General features: G+C 35.9%; 1 protein-coding gene across 1 annotated transcript; it reads left to right on the forward strand.

The window, feature by feature from the left end:
• The first annotated feature begins 18,429 nt into the window (after positions 1-18,429).
• LOC123334883 (taste receptor type 2 member 7-like) lies at positions 18,430-19,645 on the forward strand. Its single transcript, XM_044947205.2, has one exon. The coding sequence runs from the start codon at positions 18,430-18,432 to the stop codon at positions 19,336-19,338; it is 909 nt and encodes a 302-aa protein (XP_044803140.1). The 3' UTR covers positions 19,339-19,645.
• Positions 19,646-22,280: the final 2,635 nt, after the last annotated feature.

The raw sequence follows: 22,280 nt of genomic DNA on the forward strand, positions 1-22,280 counted from the left end.
GGGTGTTCATTGGAAGGACTGATGCTGAAGCTGAAACTCCAATACTTTGGCCACCTGATATGAAGAGCTGACTCATTTGAAAAGCCCCTGATGCTGGGAAAGATTGGGAGCAGGAGGAGAAGGGGACGACAGAGGATGAGATGGTTGGATGGCATCACCGACTCAATGGACATGAGTTTGGGTGAACTCCGGGGGTTGATGATGGACAGGGAGGCCTGGCGTGCTGCAGTTTATGGGGTCGCAAAGAGTTGGACATGACTGAGTGACACTGAACTGAACTGACACTACCATGAAAAATGTCTAACTGTAATATTTTTGATGCAAACTTTCTTTTTGAGGGTCAAGAAAGGAAATTTAAAGGGATTTAAATAAAGAGAAATTAATCTGTCTCCCTGAAGGCTGACTATGGTGACAGCATCAGGATGCAAGTTAGAAGGTCATAACAAAGAAGTTGTTGGATTACTTCTTCCCTCCTAAAGATTCTCCTTTTGGAGTTCTTCTTTGTAAATTCCTTAAGGGACAGAACCAAGTCTTATGAGTTTATATTATCTGGGCCCTCTTTATTTTTAAAAAATATATAAAATTAGGCATACAAAAGTGAGAAATATTTAGAAAGAGAAAAATCACAATCACAGTACTTTTATTAATAATTCCCTCACTTCTAAAATACATTTTCATGCATTTTTGGATGATAGTTTTTGAGTGCCTCCTCACATAAAGCAATATTATAGCACTTAAAACATAGAATAGGAAGATAATTCAATACTTTAGCATAGGTGACTGAAATGTTTTATCATTAATAATAATTTAGAAAAGTTTATTTCAGTTTCACTATTTACCACTAGTGCTAAAAGTTTTAGGGTTGCTGTTTCGTTTGTTTGTAGGCTGTAAAGCTAGGTCAAATTTTTAAGACTAGCTTTTGAGTATGTTTATTTTTAGACCAATTTTTCATCCATTTCTACACTTCTAGTGTTAGATGTTGTTGGGATGTTTATAAAGGTTCTGACTCAGGTGCTCATATCCTTGTGACATGATTTAACAGAGAAGAAGAAATCTGACTTCATATCGGATCTATTTCTTTAGCTCTAACCCTTGTGCTCGTTGCCTGTGCTTAGTCATGTTGGCTCTGCACCTCTCTAAAAGAATGTTGCTTATGACCTGAAATATGCATGGTAGCCCATTCTTAAGGCTCTGACCTTTAAAGGTATACCACTTTTCCATTCACAGAGAAAGTTGTGTAACAGTAAATAACAACTGTTTTGTTGGAGGTTTACAGCAAGACTGTAACCAAACCTACATGAACAGCTGCAAAAACAAAGGATTCTGGCACCAAGAAGTTTGCAACAACCAGCCACACCCCCTCCTCTGGTAGTATAAAGAAGCCTGAATTTTAACTGGGATGGGAAGATCCCCTGAAGTAGCACATGGAAACCCACTCCAGTATTCTTGCCTGGAGAATCCCCATGGACAGAGGTGCCTGGTGAGCCAAGTCCATGGGGTCTCAAAGAGTCAGACACGACTGAGCGATTAAGCTCACCACACAAGATGGTTCTTTGAGACACCAGTCCACCATCTTCTTGGTCTGCTGGCTTTCCAAATAAAGGTGCTATTCCTTGCCCCAAGGGATGTAGGAAGCAGTACGAATTTGGACTCCTGATAATGACACCAGCTGAATTGGTATGATGGATGGTAGGAAGCCATTCCTACACAGAGACAGCTAGCTCTTATGTAACTATTCATGTAAGAGACTGTGAACCACATAACTATACCATATTAAACTTAATCTCAGTGCATCACCAACTCAACTTGTTTTTAGACATATCTCACAAATTGCTGTGTCACTCCAGTCCCACTTAAAATGAGGAAGGTACAAAGAAAACATTTTCACTTTCTTAACTTTCACAAAGAAAACAAAGTGAAGGGAGGCCAGTCTTAGTAAATTTCAGATAAAATATTTTGCTTTTGCAAAAGTTACCAAAAAAACTGTGTTCACACACATTGCCATGGTCCCTTATAAGGCCCTGGAAGTAAATAGCCAGTGATAATAAGAGGCCCTGAAACATTTGTTTCATTAGCTTTTGGTAATTCTACCTCTGCCTGGAAAGTTGTGTTTTATTTTTTCAAAAGCTGGTGTCCTGAAATTTCTCCCTCACCCAAAGCTGTTAACTCTTCACAGACATTGAGCTGTGTGACACTAAGCATCTGAACAACTTAATGAACATTTGAGCAAGTAAAGAGATCTCTTCCTATCCAAACATTATTTAAGTATTTCAGCTTATTGGATTACTAAATTTAATAATGGATTTAAATTATAACATATTTACATTCAGTTCAGTTCAGTTCAGTCACTCAGTCATGTCCGACTCTTTGCAACCCCACGAATTGCAGCAGGCCAGGCCTCCCTGTCCATCACCAACTCCCAGAGTTCACCCAAACTCATGTCCATTGAGTCGCTGATGCCATCCAGCCATCTCATCCTCTGTCATCCCCTTCTCCTCCTGCTCCCAATCCCTCCCAGCATCAGGGTCTTTTCCAATGAGTAAACTCTTTGCATGAGGTGGCCAAAGTATTGGAGTTTCAGCTTTAGCATCAGCCCTTCCGATGAACACCCAGGACTGATCCGTATGTTTACATGGTATTTAACTTTTCCACATACATTTCCATAAAACACGATGGCTATTAACAAGATTCACTGTCAACAGTGAAAATCTGGATAATACATGTAAATATGGATTAGTAAAAAGACCCATCATCTCACTTATTTACATAGAACAAAACCTACATTTACCTACACTATGGTGATTTAATGTCAAAGCAGACACAGCAGGAACTACAACCCTTCCACCATGTAAATATGTATCATTCTGTATATACAGACTACCTTGATAACAAAATAAAGATTAGATAAATTGGATTTAAAACCATAGTACATGATTTTATCTTTGTAAATATGCCATTTAAACTATTTTAAACATTATTTAATAATCTCTTTTATTACTTCACAGATTTAGTTATTTTATTATATAACCTAGTCAATAATGTAAAAGTTAAAATAATATTCTTGTATTAGCTATGAAAGAACAATACAATAATTAATCATAAAAATATATATATTTTGGTGATGAATTATGACCCAAAGATATGTAAGAAGATGTGTATTTTTGTCTTTCTATACATATCCTAAAAATTATAACTAGAACAATTTCCAAAACATATACATGAAACATGAAAATGAGATTTCTTATAAAGACACAAGAAGTATTCTGATTTTTAAGTGCAGTTCATCCCAATAGATCAATAATGTGTCAGTTAATCAGAAAACAGTCAGGAATCCAAATTCACTGGGGGCACAATAAATCCACTGTGTCACAATGCTCGTTGAACATGATAAATATTCTGAATTTACATTATATGAAACCAAAAAGCTGTTTTTATAATCAAATAGTGGGCATCATTATGTCTAGATGATTTCCTATGGAAAAAATTGACTCAAAAATGTATTCCCTATAAGCCAATCTTGGTTTTAATTGCTAATGCCTTTTTAAGGTAAAAATTGTTTTTCTCAATACACCAGACAAAATGCTATAACCAAATCTCATTCAACTAAATTAATTAGTCTTAAAAACTTACTTGAAATTAAAGTTAAACTTGAAAATAAGTAAATGCACTCCTGATCAAAGGAAGTTTGAATTGATCCACCACTGCTTTGAGGGCTCCTCTGGTGGCTCAGTGGAATCTAAGAAATAAATAATGATTCCTTTATCTCCATGCCGTGTGGGTTAAAAACCAGTTGTTTTCAACGTCAGTTATTACAATCTTCCAATACATATATCTTTTTTCCTTTAGGATAAGGACCTTAATCTGGGTATGTAACTCACTAATCAACCTCAGATTCTGTGAAACTTCTAAGAAAGTGGTTTATAAAGTTCATTAGTTCTAAGAAAACAAAAGGTCTCAATACCTAATTGACATCACTGGCATCTGCAATGTAAGAAAGTGAAAAACTATAATCCAAGAAAAATTCTTGGAGCCCTGAGAGATCATGAGTGTCTGTATCCAACTGAATTTTCATATTAACTTTATGTATAACTATTATTTATTTCACTCAAGGTAGATTTCCATCTTCCTTCATTGCAAACCAATCATATATCACAGAAAATACTTAAATGAAGTATTCAAAAATTTTCACTTAGTATTTCTGAAAACTACTAAACTCTTAGGATACATATTTTTCTTTCAGTTCCAAATTATTGTGTAACAAGAACAGTAATTTCTGTTCAAAGTAAATAAAAAAGGATCCCAAACTGGTTTACTCATTTTGTTATACTTAACATAATAGGCTAATTGAAAAATAAGAAATGCTACTTTCTATTTATGTGTGGTATGTGTATCATTTGCTAAAGAAGAGCCTGTATACATATATAGTCTATATTCATATTTTCAACTTAACTTTTCATCACTCTGTTGCCTACTTCCCAAAAGTCATTAATTTTCTCTTCATTCTCTTTTCAGCACATTGTTGGTATTCACTGATATTTAACTTGTTAAAATGGACAGTTTGGAAATTACCAGTATATATAGGCAGGACTTAAGCTTTTATGGTAATATTTTTAGAGATTCACTTTAAAAGCAAAAAGCTTCTATGTTGCATTTTAATCTTCCTAATTAAAGAAAGTACTGCCTTCATTATGTATTGTTTTTTGTTTTGTTTTGCTTTGTTTGCTCTTCCTATGTGAATAAGACACCTTTTATATTTTCTTCCCTCATGGGGCTAACTTTGGCTTCCCAATAGTTTGACATAGAATCTAGAGTTGTAATATATATATCTAAATTCTTAAGAAAATAAACATATGTGTTTTATTGATATTTTCAGTAAAAATTCAATCAGAATAGCCAGAATTGAGAGTACAAGTAGACAAAATCCTTTGTATATGAAAGACAGAGTAGTCTGTTGGGTCTGGCAGGTTGTTATAAACTAGTAATATCATCTTTCTCAGAAGATTTTGCTCCATCAGACACTCATTTTCTGAGTTACTTTATTTGAGATAAATAATTAGAGCTTTAAAAAAAAGTTTTGACCACATTGTAAGTCATTTAAAAAAGTTTAAGTTTAAATGGTAATTTTGCCCTTCATAAAATATGTATGAACTTCATCCAAGAAAAAATACTATTAAAATTCAGATTTATTGGGAGAAAAAAATTTCCATTTTCCTTTTATTACATTGAATGATGTATGATCTTAATATTGTGAAATTATTTGAAGTCTGCTATATGAGAAGACTGATTAAAACCAATTGAAATAGCTTAGAGCATTTTATAATTTCTCTGTAACTTATTCATAAGTCCACTGCCTGGAATGAGTAGAAAATATTCAGATGGCTTAATTCAGTAAGTTCTTAATGTGAGATATTTCAAAAGACCAGCCTAAAAGTAGTTCTTAATGTGAGATATTTCAAAAGACCAGCCTAAAAGTAGTTCTTATTAATAAAGTCCACAGAACAGTGAGACTATATTTGCAAATTTTAAAAAAACAGATTTTTGACATAAGCTTTTTGGTTTACGTAAGATGTTCAGTTCACTCAGTTTCTAGTGATGTATATGCAGATGACTTTGCTGCCCCACCTAACATTTTCATTTGATCTTTATTCTGACTAGCAACATGGTTTTCACCTAACAATGATAAACTGTTGATTTAATATAGGAATTTAATGAAATCTTTAGATAAGTAAGAAATAATTTTAAATACTAATTTGAAGGACCTTACCCAAGGGATCAACATTGCAAGGAAATAAAATGAATTCCATCTTTAAAAGTAATCTCCATTCTCTCATATTCACAAACAGTGAAATGTGCCTAAGGGAACTGGATGAAACAATTGCTTACTTCATCAGTCTATAACGATCTAGGTACACGTGGCCCTATAACCAAGAAGAGCCTAAACTCTTGGCAGAATATGTTACCATTCATAAGGCTCTCTCTCATACTTACCAGGAGATTTCCAGTGTACTCTGGGCTCCATTTGTAGAAGATGTATTAAAATATATCAAGGGAGATTAAAAAGTAAAATGCATAGTAGCTAAAGTGTTCCTATTAGAAATGCTTTTTAAAATGATGCAAGAAGTTATAAGTATATTATGACTTTAATTGCATATATATAATTAAGTTTGCCTTTCTCATTAGGAAAGTGTTTAAAGCATAAAGATGAAAGAAATTCCCTTTTACCTTAATTTAAAATAAAAAAGGCAATAGATATAAATAGCTGAGTCACAGAAAAGTGGAGCATGTATATATCTAGAAACATTCATATAAAAATGCAAATAAAAATTAAATGCCATTTTCTCTATCAAATTAGTACATTTTTATCAAATGTACTACCAAATGTAATTTTATCAAATTAGTACAAAAAATACATTTTTACATAAAAAGCTGGGAGATGTTTAGGAAACAGAAACTCTCATGTTATGCTGATGGGATGTAAACTGATATAATTTCTCTGGAAACCATATGGCAATATACATAACATGAACTTAAAAATGGTCATATACTTTGGTCCACTCTTACATCCCCATCTAAGGAGGTAATTAGAAATGAAATCAAATGCAAAGATGTTCTGGTTAGCATTACTTATATTATCAAAAGTTAGAAACAACTTAAGAATGGTTAATTATTATTTGAATGTACTATAAAATTTTGCCTATTGGAGGTTTGGAAGATCATTTTCCAATATAATGGGATGAAAATTAATCTACGGCATCAATGAGTTGTCAATTAATGCTGTATTATCACACAAAACCCTTCTTATAACAAATGCATAGTCAATGTTTATAGCAACTGCATTCTTTTCAAAAGAAAAACAGTATAAAAGTATTGAAAGCTGTGCAACTGTGATCCTAGACCTAGATTAATCATTCACCTATACAGTATTTAACAAAAGATATTTAATGATAATAGGACTTCCCTGGTGGATCAGCTAGTAAAGAATTCACCTGCAATGCGGGAGACACCTGGGTTTGATCCCTGATTTGGAAAGATCCTCTGCAGAACGGAAAGGCCTCCCACTCCAGTATTCTGGCCTGGAGAATTCCATGGACTGTATAGTCCATGGGGTTGCAAAGAGTCAGACATAACTGAGTGATTTTCACTTCACTTCACTTCACTTCATTTAACGATAATAGGGCTTCCATTTTTAGAACTATGCCCAGCCATCACTGAAGATTTTACTATTCATTCAAGATACTGCCAGCTAGAAAAGTGTCTAAGTGTTCACGTAATTTATGTCAAAATACTGAGAAAATTTATTCATGAATAATTTGTTTATGTCAGGGACCACTTGGGAAACAGAGAAAGGTAGAAGGGAATCTGATTTGGACTCTGGAAAGCAGTGGGACATGTTCATATCAGTTCACATGATAATACATGTTGAACTGCATAAAGAATATCACAGGTTTCGATGCTTATTTCTCAAGCTAAATGTGATGTCAATCTTAATCCAAAATGTGCTGCTGCTGCTAAATCACTTCAGTCATGTCCGACTCTGTATGACCCCATAGACGGCAGCCAATAGGCGCCCCCGGTCCCCGGGATTCTCCAGGCAAGAACACTGGAGTGGGTTGCCATTTCCTTCTCCAATGCATGAAAGTGCAAAGTGAAAGTGAAAGTGAAGTCGTGTCTGACTTTTAGCGACCCCATGGACTGCAGCCTACCAGGCTCCTCCGTCCATGGGATTTCCCAGGCAAAGTACTGGAGTGGGGTGCCATTGCCTTCTCCGCCAAAATGTGCAAATACAGGATACTTTAGATGCCAGTTCAGCTCAGTTCAGTCGCTCAGTCGTGTCTGACTCTTTGCGACTCCATGAATTGCAGCATGCCAGGCCTTCCTGTCCATCACCAACTCCCAGAGTTCACCCAAACTCATGTCCATCAAGTTGGTGATGCCATCCAGCCATCTCATCCTCTTCTCCTCCTGTCATCCCCTTCTCCTCCTGCCCCCAATCCCTCCCAGCATCAGAGTCTTTTCCAATGAGTCAACTCTTCACATGAGGTGGCCAAAGTATTAGAGTTTCAGCTTTAGCATCAGTCCTTCCAAAGAACACCCAGGACTCATCTCCTTCAGAATGGACTAGTTGGATCTCCTTGCAGTCCAAGGGACTCTCAAGAGTCTTTTGCCACACCACAGTTCAAAAGCATCAGTTCTTCAGTGCTCAGCCTTCTTCACAGTCCAACTCTCAATTCCATACATGACCACTGGAAAAACCATAGCCTTGACTAGACAGACCTTTGTTGGCAAAGTAATGTCTCTGCTTTTGAATATGCTATCTAGGTTGGTCATAACTTTCCTTCCGAGGAGTAAGCATCTTTTAATTTCATGGCTGTAGTCACCATCTGCAGTGATTTTGGAGCCCCAAAAAATAAAGTCTGACACTGTTTCCACTGTTTCCCCATCTATTTCCCATGAAGTGATGGGACCAGATGCCATGATCTTTGTTTTCTGAATGTTGAGCTTTAAGCCAACTTTTTCACTCTCCTCTTTCACTTTCATCAAGAGGCTTTTGAGTTCCTCTTCACTTTCTGCCATAAGGGTGGTGTCATCTGCGTATCTGAGATTATTGATATTTCTCCTGGCAATCTTGATTCCAGCTTGTGCTTCTTCCAGCCCAGCGTTTCTCATGATGTACTCTGCATATAAGTTAAATAAGCAGGGTGACAATATACAGCCTTGATGTACTCCTTTCCCTATTTGGAACCAGTCTGTTGTTCCATGTCCAGTTCTAACTGTTGCTTCCTGACCTGCATATAGGTTTCTCAAGAGGCAAGTCAGGTGGTCTGATATTCCCATCTCTTTCAGAATTTTCCACAGTTTATTGTGATCCACACAGTCAAAGGCTTTGGCATAGTCAATAAAGCAGAATTAGATGTTTTTCTGGAACTCTCTTGCTTTTTCCATGATCCAGCGGATGTTGGCAATTTGATCTCTGGTTCCTCTGCCTTTCTAAAACCAGCTTGACACATGTCTGGTTCCTCTGCCTTTCTAAAACCAGCTTAACACATGTATACCTGTGGCGGATTCATTTTGATATTTGGCAAAACTAATACAGTTATGTAAAGTTTAAAAATAAAATAAAATTAAAAAAATAAATAAATAAAATAAAATAGAAAAAGCATAAAAAAATAAAATAAAATAAAATAAAACCAGCTTGAACATCTGGAAGTTCACAGTTCACATATTGCTGAAGCCTGGCTTGGAGAATTTTGAGCATTACTTTACTAGTATGTGAGGTGAATGCAATTGTGTGGTAGTTTGAGCATTCTCTGGCATTGCCTTTCTTTGGGATTGGAATGAAAACTGACCTTTTCCAGTCCTGAGTCACTGCTGAGTTTTCCAAATTTGCTGGCATATTGAGTGCAGCACTTTCACAGCATCATCTTTCAGGATTTGAAATAGCTCAACTGGAATTCCATCACCTCCACTAGCTTTGTTCGTAGTGATGCTATACTAGCTTGATATTTCAGATTCAGAAGAAATAATGTCTCCTAGAAGTGTTGGCATTTATATATGTGAATATCTTTTGGGGTAAAGCTCAATTTACACATACTGCTTAATACATAATCTATTTTTTTCTTTTAGTTGGCACAAAAGGCCCACATGATTATATCCATATGTAAATCAAGGAAGGTTTGTGCCACCTTTTTTATCCACTGTAGATGGACTTCTTCATGTGACCTTCTGAAAGGCTCATATATTGCCACTTCAATTCATCAAGAGCTCTGAAATGTCAGTATCACCAAAATTGAACACAGAGCTTCTTATTTTCTACAAATGTTGTCTCCAGGTAACATCAGCTATATCTCAGACAAGGAAAAATACTGTTTGATTAAGCTTTTGATATCTCTCTTAAACAAAGGTCATTAAAAAAAAAAAAAACAAAGACAGAAATTGATCTTGGATCATGGATAGCCCAAACTAACATACTGAAGCTAAAGAAGATAAATGATGGTTTTGGAGTTTTAACTGAATAATGATTGGTTTCTAGTTGCTATAAATCTTTCCTTTTAAGAATTTATCCTTGAGAAGATCAGGAAAATAGTAACAAATATGTCAGTCTCCAACAAATTGCTATTGCTTTTCTTTTTGAGTCCAGAGCACCTCCAGAAATATAATCGTATAGCAGGGTCTCATGTTGGAATAGAATCACTTCATATATGAAATAGATATTGGAAAAATGAATATTAAAAACACACTCAGAGAAAGCACAGATCACTGTCAAAATATCTAAACACTTTATGTTTATTTAAATTTATTGAAACAATCTGGTCTTCAAAATGGGCTAAATAATATCAACTTTGCATGATTTATTTTTATTTTTTATTGTATGTGTTCTGAACTATGATTTGGAATTGTATTCTTTTTGTATTTCAGAATATGAAATCTCTCAACAATGTAGAAAATGTGACTAATGTGCCTGGAATGTATCCATTTGTGTATATGGAAATCAAAGTACATTTCTACCTTGATCATGGATTGTCTGGTTAAATTTAGGTAAGTTATCTAATATCTCAAGATGTAGTTTCCTATCTCTATTTTCAAAAGAGGTAATTCTAACTTTTAAAATTATCAGAAAAATTTAAAAATTAAATGAGCTTTTTGCACTCAATATTTTGGTAGAAAATGTATTATTTAATTTATACACCTCTTACTCGCTCATAAATTATTTTATAACATCTCAACTTTGGAGAGTACACTTATTTTTATTACAATATTTTCTGCTGTCAGCTACTTTTCCTGGTTACATGTGTGTTACTAAGGAATGTTATACATCTGAAGGTGGGCTAGAGTGCATTTCAGGATGGAGATATAATAAAATGCTTGTGTCTTACTTTTAACAGTACACCATTCTAATTACTTCTCTCTGAATTTTGCACTAAGCCTTTCTTCTTTGGTCTGCTTCTATTATGTTATTTAAGATTTACTCAGTTTCAATGAAAAAAATTAAAATGTCCCTATCCCAAATTTACATCTATTCTATTTCTTAGATATATATATATATATACATCATATTCAACCAGTTTATAGCAATTATTTACATTTTGCACCTTTATGCAATTTTCAAAAGTATTGCATTATTAATTTCCTGTTGGTTTAAACTGTCTCATGGCAGAGTGAAAGTTGAATGTTAGTCATGTGATAAGGAGATAGAGAAATCCTTAACTACACAGTCTCTTTGAGAAACTGAGCTCTTCTCTACCTCCTCATTCACTGATTCTCTGAGATACAAATTATAATTTGCACATAGAAAGACCATCAAAGTAGAATTACAATAAACATTATGACTAGGCTAGGGTGGGGTAAGTTGAGAAGAATTAGCTCAAAAACTGGATATTAATCCAATATATTAATCAGTGAATCATTAAATCCTATTCTCTATCTGTCCTACATGGGACATTGCTCATGCAGAGGCAGCTCAATTAATTCAGGGTTCTGCAAGAAACTTTCCAACATTGGGCAGAAAATGTTGACAAAATCAAAATTGTAGGTAATTCATTTTTTCCCCATACACTCATTTTGCCTTTGAGAAACGGTAAGTTCAGAAAATTGAAACTGCCTACACTAGTTCTGTCAGTTTTTACTCATTTGAACCTTAAATAAGTCACTTAATTTTTAGGATTCCAAAATATCCTTCCCTATAAAATGTGGATTTTTGTGATGGTATCTGATTCCTTTCTTCTTCCAATTAGGTTTTTCTGAATCCTAAGGAATTCTCTACCATTCCAGAACTGAGTTGTGTCTCATCTTCCATAGAAAAATTCAGTAACGATATTTATTGAGCGCTTACTACTAGATTGTATTTGCTGTTTGCTGCCTTAGTCCCATGACATCCAGATGCAGTCAGATATGTTAATACTCCAGGGTCTCTGTGGCTTTATCATTCCACTGGTGTGATCTTCAACGAATGGATTTTATTAAGTCTTCCCTACCAATGTATATGAGGAAGGAAAGGACTATGGCTGTTAAACTGTGATTCTCCAGGTGATTTAACATATATTTTCTGATTATTTTGGTCAAGCAAAGTATTCCAATCTGAATATGATGTCATGTTTTGGTCAATAATATGGGCTCTGGACAGAAGCCAACCACCTGTATTCACATCCTTATTTACCCTCTCCTGAAGTTTCAAAACTGAGACTTCACTGTGTTCATCAAACAATTCCATAGTTTCTCAGTAAGAATTAAGTGAGAGTAAGTATTCCCCAATGGCTCAGCAGGTAAAGAATATGCCTGCAATGCAGGAGATGCAGAAGATGCGGGTTCGATCCCTGGGTCAGGAAGACCCCTGGAGGTGGAAATGGCAATCCACTCCAGTCTTCTTGCCTGAAAATTCCTATGGACAGTGGAGGCTAGAGGGCTACAGTCCAAAGGGTCACAGAGTCGAACATGACTGAGCATGCATGCACACATGTAGAATAATGCCTAGAATATATTTTAAAAATAAAATAAATGTTTGTCAGTCTTATGGCAAGTTAAATATTATTGTCAGATCTGAATACAATTAGCAAATTTCCTTAATTTCTATTATTTAAATTTGAAGTCTTTTTTTTTTTTCCCCCAGAAACTAACCTCCTGAATGCAATATAACACATATGGAGAAATTTTTTGGTGGCTTGGATTATTAGCCTGATGCTCACCCAATTTGGATTCTTCTTCACTCACCTGATACTTAATATTATTCTGGAAACTCGGGGAAGGAATTCAGAAACTAAATTTAAAAATTTGTCTTCAAAATAAAAATCCACATAGACAACCCATTAGACTAGTAAAATCAATCCAACATAAAATAGAAACTACATTGAACATTGAAAGACATGAAGACATATTTCATAGACTCTAAAATATTGCTTCTCCAGTGAGTCGAGTTTGGTCTCAGCAAGGAAACAATGCCCAGATGCTGCTAATGAGAAAACAAGGTGTCAATGTTCTTGCTATAGAAATTCAGACATCTGTACAGTTACAGCCAATGAGAACCAAATAAACTGATCTCTGTGCATGGGAAACACCTAGGGGTAATAACAGTATTTAAAGTTTATCCTAATTTTAGAAGCTATTTATGAACATCATCTTAGAATCAAGTGACTCTTACCATGTTGTTCAAAGCAAAAGCAGAGCAAGCAAACAAACAAAAATTTCATGAAAGTACACTAGTTTGCAAGGTTCGTGTGAGCATTTAGAAGCATATGTATTTACTGGGAGGTGACTAAACTGAAATTCTCCTAATGAATCATAAATATCCAATGTCTCTTGGTAGATACTGTTATTTCTCTTTTCAAAGAAATCTATTTTTTTAGTAAAACTACCAAATATTGTTTAATTTGAAAAATTGTCTTTCTCCATTTAACCACTGCCCTTCCAAGATCTATAAACAAGCCTATAAATTACTAATTTCAACAAGGTCCCACTTGCCGTGAACTTTTCCCAGATCTAAGAAAGCTCTTCTCTAAAATTCTCCTTCCAAAACAGGGTTCAATAAGGGCACATGCAAAACAATTCACATATGACAGGAAAATCACGAATGCAAATACAAGCCAGCAAAAGGGTAGTTGAATGCCAATTACACTTTTAGAATAGTTCTTGGAATATCCAAGCTTTGTATTCAATTAAGTAATGCAGTATTTAGAGAGGCAAATTAGAGCTGTAATCCAGGATTTCAAAATGAAATAAATTCTTTAACAAATTCATATAACCCACAAATCAGACTGCCAGATATACCTGTGAAAATATGACAAAACCAAGGTTGTTTAAAACTAACTCAGCAAAAAATTTTAAAGCAGTTGGGCACTCAATAAGAATAGATTCCAGATTATAAATTACATCTTTATCTATTAAGTGTGATTCGAAAAACCTACCCATAAAATGTTCTTTGTGATTTTATATTATCTTAAGATGTTATGTCTCTGTGGCAGATGTGCATTCTGAGGTAGCAAACAAGAGTTTATATATATTGGCCCATATTTTACTACCCTAGTTTGCTGTGGAAATTGAGAGAAATAACCACAGAAAAGGGATAACAGGGAATGAAGAAGATAGTATGATTGTTGTCTCCCCAAATACCAGTTATTGTTGTGAAGATATCTGAAATATAAAAGATCCCCATTGCTGCACTAGAATAGAATACATTTTGGCCATGTTCATATACCATTTCCATAATGCCTTGCAACAATATTCTCAAAGGACAATGAACATCTATTATAATGAAAAAAAAAATTACCCCAATAGTCACATTTTTAGTTAACATTACTTAAGTTGTCATATAAGTATCATCTGACTGATTAGGTACATGCCAAATTATTGTACATCACTTAATTCAACAAGTTCATTCAGTGAAATACAATCATAACAAAATATTAATTAAAAAAACTTATTGTTAATGGAAGGCTACGATTGCTTGACTTTTTATTTTGACTAAGACCATATTCCTTTGAGTTCTATAGTATTTGAAAACTCAGTTATCAGAAACTTTTAAATGCAGTCACTCAGTAGTTGTAACTCAGTCTCAGGTGACTTAGGACATCAAGTTATGAAATGTACAAATCCTGTTTCTTCTTCATCCCAGAATCATCATTCTGGTCTAGAGTTTGGAATTGAGAAGAAGCTTCCTCGCCTGTACCTAGAATTGGGAATAGACCCTAGAGGTCATGTCTGCATGCATGCTCCATCATATCTGACTCTATCCAGGGATTATAACCCCACCAGGCTCCTCTGTCCATGGGTTTTCCCAGGCAAGAATACTGGTGGGTTGCCATTTCCTATTCCAGGGGATCTTCCTGACCCAGGGATCGAACTTGCATCTCCTGAATTAGCAGGTGGACTCTTTACCACTGCGCCATCCCCAGGCAAGGCAAATACTATTCACTGGACAGTCATGGTTTATAGAAAAGAATGATTGCAAATTCAGACACTAAAGGGAAACTGATGTATTGGTCACAAAACCAGCCTTTTAGAAGAGATAAAGATGGGACACATCTTACTACATTTTGGATATCTGTGGTGTATAGAAGATGTGTGGGGAGGTCACCTGAAGGTGTCTGGAGAATGACACACAGGTGGCTCTGAAGGTGCATTTATGGGCTAGCAAAACCATGAATAATGTGTACAGTGGGTGGCAAATCCAGTACTATGCTTTTTTTATTTTCTATACTCTTATAATCTTATTTCTTATTGAAAGCATTTATAACTGCCTTATTAAAAATGTTAACAGAATCAGGTTTTTATTTTTTTGCTGAGGTAAATACAATAAGAAGACATTTGATGCTTTTGAACTGTGGTGTTGGAGAAGACTCTTGAGAGTCCCTTGGACTGCAAGGAGATCCAACCAGTCCATCAGAAAGGAGATCAGTCCTGGGTGTTCATTGGAGGGACTGATGTTGAAGCTGAAACTCCAATACTTTGGCCACCTGATGCAAAGAGCTGATTCATTTGAAAAGACCCCGATGCTGGGAAAGATTGAGAGCAGGAGGAGAAGGGGACAACACAGGATGAGATGGATGGATGGCATCACGGACTCAATGGACATGGGTTTGGGTGAACTCTGGGAGTTGGTGACGGACAGGGAGGCCTGGCGTGCTGCAGTTCATGGGGTTTCAAAGAGTCGGACACGACTGAGCGACTGAACTGAACTGAACTTAATAGTATTGATAAATAGTTACTGTATGTTGAGTACTTAGTATGACCTAGCCACTGAACTAAACAGTTTGAGCCCCATAACCAAACAGTTATGAAGTAATACTGATTTGGGCCTCCCTAGTAGCTCAGACGTAGTCTGAAAATGTAGAGACTACATTGTGGAGTCTACAAAATGGAGACTACATCTTTCATGCATTGGAGAAGGAAATGGCAACCCAGTCCAGTGTTCTTGCCTGGAGAATCCCAGGGACGGGGGAGCCTGGTGGGCTGCCGTCTATGGGGTCGCACAGAGTTGGACACGACTGAAGCGACTTAGCAGCAGCAGCAGCAGCAGCAGTAGCTCAGACAGTAAAGAATCCACTTGCAATGCAGGAGACCTGGGTTAGATCCCTGGATTGGGAAGATCCGCTGCAGGTAGGCATGGCAACCCACTCCAGTGTCTTGCCTGAAGCATCCCCATGGACAGAGGAGCCTGGTGGGCTACAGTCCATGGGATCGCAGAGAGTCAGACATGACTAAGCACAGCACAGTTCAGTTCAGTTTGGTCTCAGTCTTGTCTGACTCTCGGCAACCCCATGAACTGCAGCACGCCAGGCCTCCCTTTCTATCACTAACTCCTGGAACTTGCTCAAACTCATGTACATCAAGCCAGTTATGCCATCCAGCCATCTCATCCTCTGTTGTCCTCTCCTCCTGCCTTCAATCTTTCCTAGCATCAGGGTCTTTTCCATTGAGTTGGCTCCTCGCATCAGGTGGGCTTCAGCATGAGTCCTTCCAATGAATATTCAGGACTGATTTCCTTTAGTATTAACTGGGTTGATCTCCTTGCAGTCCAAGGGACTCTCAAGAGTCTTCTCCAACACCACAGTTCAAAAGCATCAATTCTTTGGTGCTGTTTTCTTTATGGTACAACTCTCACATTCATATATGACTACTGGAAAAACCGCAGCTTTAACTAGGTAAACTTTTGTTGGCAACGTAATGTCTCTGCTTTTTAATATGCTATCTACTTTGGTCATAGCTTTTCTTCTAAGAAGCAAACACTCTTAATTTCATGGCTGTAGTCACCATCTGCAGTGATTTTGGAACCCAAGAAAATAAGGTCTGTCACTGTTTCCATTGTTTCCCCATCTATTTGCCATGAAGTGATGGGACCAAATGCCATGATCTTCATTTTTTGAATGTTGAGTTTTAAGCCAGTTTTTTAATCCTCCTCTTTAACTTTCTTCAAGAGGCCTTTTAGTTCCTCTTTGCTTTCTGCCATAAGGGTGGTGTCATCTGAGTATCTGAGGTTATTGATATTTCTTCTGGCAATCTTGATTCCAGCTTGTGCTTCATCTAGTCCAGGATTTCTCATGATATACTCTGTATATAAGTTAAATAAAGCAGGGTGACAATAGACAGCCTTGACATACTCCTTTCCCAATTTTCCCAGTCTGTTGTTCCATGTCTAACTGTTTCATGTCCATGTTCCAGTTCTAACTAAGAACTATGAACAGAGGTTTATGACATTGTACAGGAGGCAGTGATCAAGACCATCCCCAAGAAAAAGAAATGCAAAAAGGCAAAATGGTTGTCTGAGGCAGCCTTACAAATAGCTGAGAAAAGAAGAGAAGCTAAAGGCAAAGGAAAAAAGGAAAGATAAACCTAGCTGAATGTAGAGTTCCAAAGAATAGCAAGGAGAGATAAGAAAGCCTTCCTCAGCAATCAATGCAAAGAAATAGAGGAAAACAATAGAATGGGAAAGACTAGCGATCTCTTCAAGAAAATTAGAGATACCAAGGGAACATTTCATTGAAAGATGGGCACAATAAAGGACAGAAACAGTATGGACCTAACAGAGGCAAAAGCACAGCCCAGTGATGATTTATTTACATTTTACATGTGCTGTAACTAAAGTTCAACAAGGTTATATGACATCTCTTTGTAAAAAGGGAGAAAAATCATTTTAACATGTATGCAATTACACTCTCTGCTGTTGGCTTTAAGTTTCTGTACCATCTATCTTTTGTAATGATGATCTTCAGCATGAGCACATAAGCATGTGAATAAATTACACACTACCTTTATCACTGGGGTTTGCTGACCCTTAGGTCAGAGTTTTACCAAGAAGACTGAAAATATGAGAAATCATTTAGGGTAATGAAGGATTCTTATACAAAGTTAAGTCCCAGGAAATAATGTTCAATTCTGGAGAAAAAATTAATTGCCTTTTGGAGGGCTGGGGTTGGGTGGGGGAGAGTCAGGAAGAATTCATTTAAAGTGTCTTAGAACGAGTATTAACAGAGAAAAAGGGTACTGAAGAAAGAGCCACATCTAAGAGTGGATACTTGTGCCAATAATAAGAAATTGTTTTCTGTCCCAAGAATGTGGCATTTGGAAAAAATGAAAACAGTAGTAACCTAAATAAAACATTTATAATCAGATTTTTTAATATAATTGAGTAATTGTGAGAACTGAATAATGTCAACATGATAGTTTTTGTCAGGATGTAATTGGAATACTTTACCATCATTCAAATCTTTGGATTTACATTCCCACCGTTTTGAATAAAGGGCATCAGATTTAACAAGTACTCCCTCTGATTCTCTTCCTTAAGGAAGAAGTCTAGTGTAGACTCTAGATTCACTCTGCTTATGACCCAGGAGTTGGCAGAGGGTCACATTTCTCAATGCTGTATGCTTCTATCTGCAAGATCATCTGGAGGAGGTGTGGAACAGTGTCCACAAGGAAAAGCTAAGATTTGTGGTAGGAAACATGATCTCTTTGTCAGGTATTCCTCATGTTATCATCATGTCAGCAGAATTTATCACAGGGGTTACAGTAAATGGATTTCTTATAATCATCAACTGTAATGAATTGGTCAAAAGCAGAAAGCTAACACCAATGCAACTCCTGTTCGTATGTATAGGGATATCTAGATTTGGTCTACAGACGGTGTTAATGGTACAAGGTTTTTTCTCAGTGTTCTTTCCACTCTTTTATAGCACAAAAATTTATGGTACACCAATGCTGTTTTTTTGGATGTTTTTCAGCTCTGTCAGTCTCTGGTTTGCCACCTGTCTCTCTCTATTTTACTGCCTCAAGGTTACAGGCTTTACCCAGTCCTGTTTTCTTTGGCTGAAAGTCAGGATCTCAAAGTTAATGCCTTGGATGCTTCTGGGAAGCCTGCTGACCTCTGTGAGCATTGCAGCTCTGTGTGTCGAGGTGGATTACCCTAAAATTGTGGATATTGATGTCCTCAGGAATGCCACAGCTAAGAGGACTAAACTCAACACAAAGCAAATTAATGAAGTTCTTCTCGTCAACTTGGCATTAATATTTCCTCTGACCATATTTATAATATGCACTGTTATATTATTCATTTCTCTCTACAAGCACACTCATCGGATGCAAAATGGACCTCTTGGTTTTAGAAACACCAGGACTGAAGCCCATATTAATGCATTAAGAACAGTGATAACATTCTTTTGCTTCTTTATTTCTTACTTTGGTGCCTTCATGGCAAATATGACATTCAGTATTCCTTATGGAAGTCATTGCTTCTTTGTGGTGAAGGATATTATGGCAGCATATCCCTCTGGTCACTCGGTTATAATGATCTGGAGTAATTCTAAGTTCCAGCAACCAATCAGGAGACTTCTCTGCCTAAGAAGGAGTCAATGAAGAGGAGGATCAATGTAAAATATTTTGTACTTCCTTATCATGGATTCAATGGACTTGTGTTTTATTTTTGTTTACTTACATGTTTTGTGTGACCTCTCTCTCTCTCCACTGAAAGCACTGATTTTAATGTTGGATGGATGTCTCTTTTTCCAGGACCTGTGTACTTAAAAAATATTATGACAGTAACATATAAATAACTAGTGTATACTTGCATTGGAATACCAGTTATGTTAGAAAAAAAAAAAAAACAAAGATTTCATTTCACTGACCAAAGTAATTCTGTTACCTGTCTTCTGGTTTAGATAATCAACATCACATTGATTTAGTCTAAGACTTGGAACAATATAATAATTTGGTTATTTGATTGCACATAGCTATTTTGCAAAGAGTATAACTTATAATAATTATGCTAATTATAGTAATAATTTAGTATAATTATTTAAAATGCAAATTATATGTTGAAAGTGTATGTATGTAGGGCAATGTACTTAGATACACAGGTTAATGTCATATTTTGCTAGATATACAGATTAAAGTCTTATTTTGCTAGATATACTTTTGAATTTAGTTACTAGCTCAGGTTGGTAAATGGTAAGGTCAAACAGAGCTGGCATATAGATACACAATGCAACTGAAGAAATAGTTTTTACAAGTTAAATAAACATTTTTTAATCCCTTGAGGTGTGAAAGTCATGCCCAAATTGGTTGTGAGGGAGGTTGCTGACAAAGAAGTTCTAGCACAATATCATTCAACTAGTGTTTTAATTTCCCTCCAACTGGGAATCTTGTCTAAGGTATGGCTGTTGCAAATGACTTGAAGATCTAAGGTAACAGCTTTGAAATCTATTGCTAGATTTTAATTGATTCTCCTCTTTTAAAATCGTAAATTCTGTTGCTTTGGGGAAGAAAATATTTTTTGTAATATCTTACATCTCAGAATACCTGTTCAAATCTGTGACATCTTCATTGGCTTTTAAATAAACAAAAAAGTCTAGGTAGTCATTTTAATTGTAAATAAATTGTAATTTAAATGGACTAAAAGTTGCCAGGGTAAGGGAAAAAAACTAGATACGTGTGTGGGTATATGCATATGTATGTGTGAAGTCTTTTTTTACTTTACAAAATATTTCCACACACAATTGCTTATTTCATTCTCAGAACATTTTGTAAAGTAGGCAGTAGAATACTCTCAATTTTACAGTTGAGAAACTAAGGTTTGGAGAGGTTATTATATATGTCTAAGTCCACTCAACTACACTCCAGTGCCATAACTGGAACTCAAACCTGGTTCTTCTGTCACTAAAGTCAGTACACTCTCTGGTTTTCTTTCCATTATTCTTTTTTTTTTTTTTTTTGATGGTTGATGATGTCTTTTATTTTTTATTTTTTTAAATTTTATTTTATTTTTAAACTTGACATAATTGTATTAGTTTTGCCAAATATCAAAATGAATCCGCCACAGGTATACATGTGTTCCCCATCCTGAACCCTCCTCCCTCCTCCCTCCCCATACCATCCCTTTGGGTTGTCCCAGTGCACCAGCCCCAAGCATCCAGTATCGTGCATCGAACCTGGACTGGCGACTTGTTTCATACATGATATTTTACATGTTTCAATGCCATTATTCTTTATAGGCAACTTTAGGTTCTGAAAGTTGTGATAAGAAATGACATTCAACATATGACCTGTGACATCCTATGACCTTTCTTCATTATGTCCTAGAAAGATAATTTTAAAAAAAAATTTCATAAACGTCTGAAGTATTCTATTATTTGGGTCAAGTTATCTGTTTTCTATTTCCTCTCATATTTGGTTTCCTGACAGCCTGAGGGAGCAATACATAGGCGCCCAACTTACATTGTTGTAGCATCTGACTCACGTGGTAGGGAAACCTCTGTAGCAGTCTCACTTTTATTGTCAGGTGGCACTAAACTCTTTGCTGGGAAAACTGTTGCTAACTATGTTTACACCTTGAGTTTTGGAATACTGTGTAACTGGAACCTACCCTTCAGATTATAAAACAGACCTACACACTTTTGCATCACACCCCCTGGTCTCCTAAGCCAAACCAAAAGTCTTACTCATGCTAGTGTCTAAATTATCCGGGGAATTGTGGTATATATTTCCATAGTGACGTCTAATATCAGTAGGCCATTTACATCCTCTACTATGCTCCATCTATTTTTTTAATTTAAAAAATAATTGTAGCAATTGTCTATTAAATTGTAAAATAATACACAATATAAAAATATGGAAAATACAGAGGAATTTCCTGTCAGTCCATTTATTAGGATTCCGTGCGTTCACTGCTGAAGGCCCAAGTCTGATCCCTGGTCAGGGAGCTAAGATCCTGCATGTCATATGTCATGGTCAAAAGAAACAAAACATTTGGAAAAATACAGAAATATTAGAAGTGAACCTGATACAATCACAGGTAGTGCTAGTGGTAAAGAACCCTCTAAGAGACATGGGTGCGATTCCCGGGTAGGAAAGATCCCCTGGAGGAGGGCAAGGCAACCCACTCCAATATTCTTGCCTGGAGAAGCCCATGGACAGAGGAGCCTAGTAGGCTACAGTCCATAAGGTCACAAAGAGTTGGACATGATTGAAGCAACTTGGCACAGCACAGCATAATTTATTATATTATGAAGAACCTGCTATATACATACTTTATACTCTATGCTACCTTTGATTTAAATTATATGTGTGAAATTTTGCAGATTTTAACAGCTTAATAATATTTTATTTTGTGTTTGTAACTTTGTTTTTAACTACTTTTCTATAATTAACCTGTATCTCCATTAACAAAGAGAACTATAGAGTTGAAAGCAATATTTATATTATTGAAGGGGAAAAAAAGAAGCTCACCCAAACAAAACAAAACACATAAAATGTGAAATAAAAGTTTACAATCAAAAGAGGAGAGACTTAATAATATTTAT

Source organism: Bubalus bubalis, chromosome 8 (assembly GCF_019923935.1).
Source record: "Bubalus bubalis isolate 160015118507 breed Murrah chromosome 8, NDDB_SH_1, whole genome shotgun sequence".
Lineage (NCBI taxonomy): Eukaryota > Metazoa > Chordata > Mammalia > Artiodactyla > Bovidae > Bubalus > Bubalus bubalis.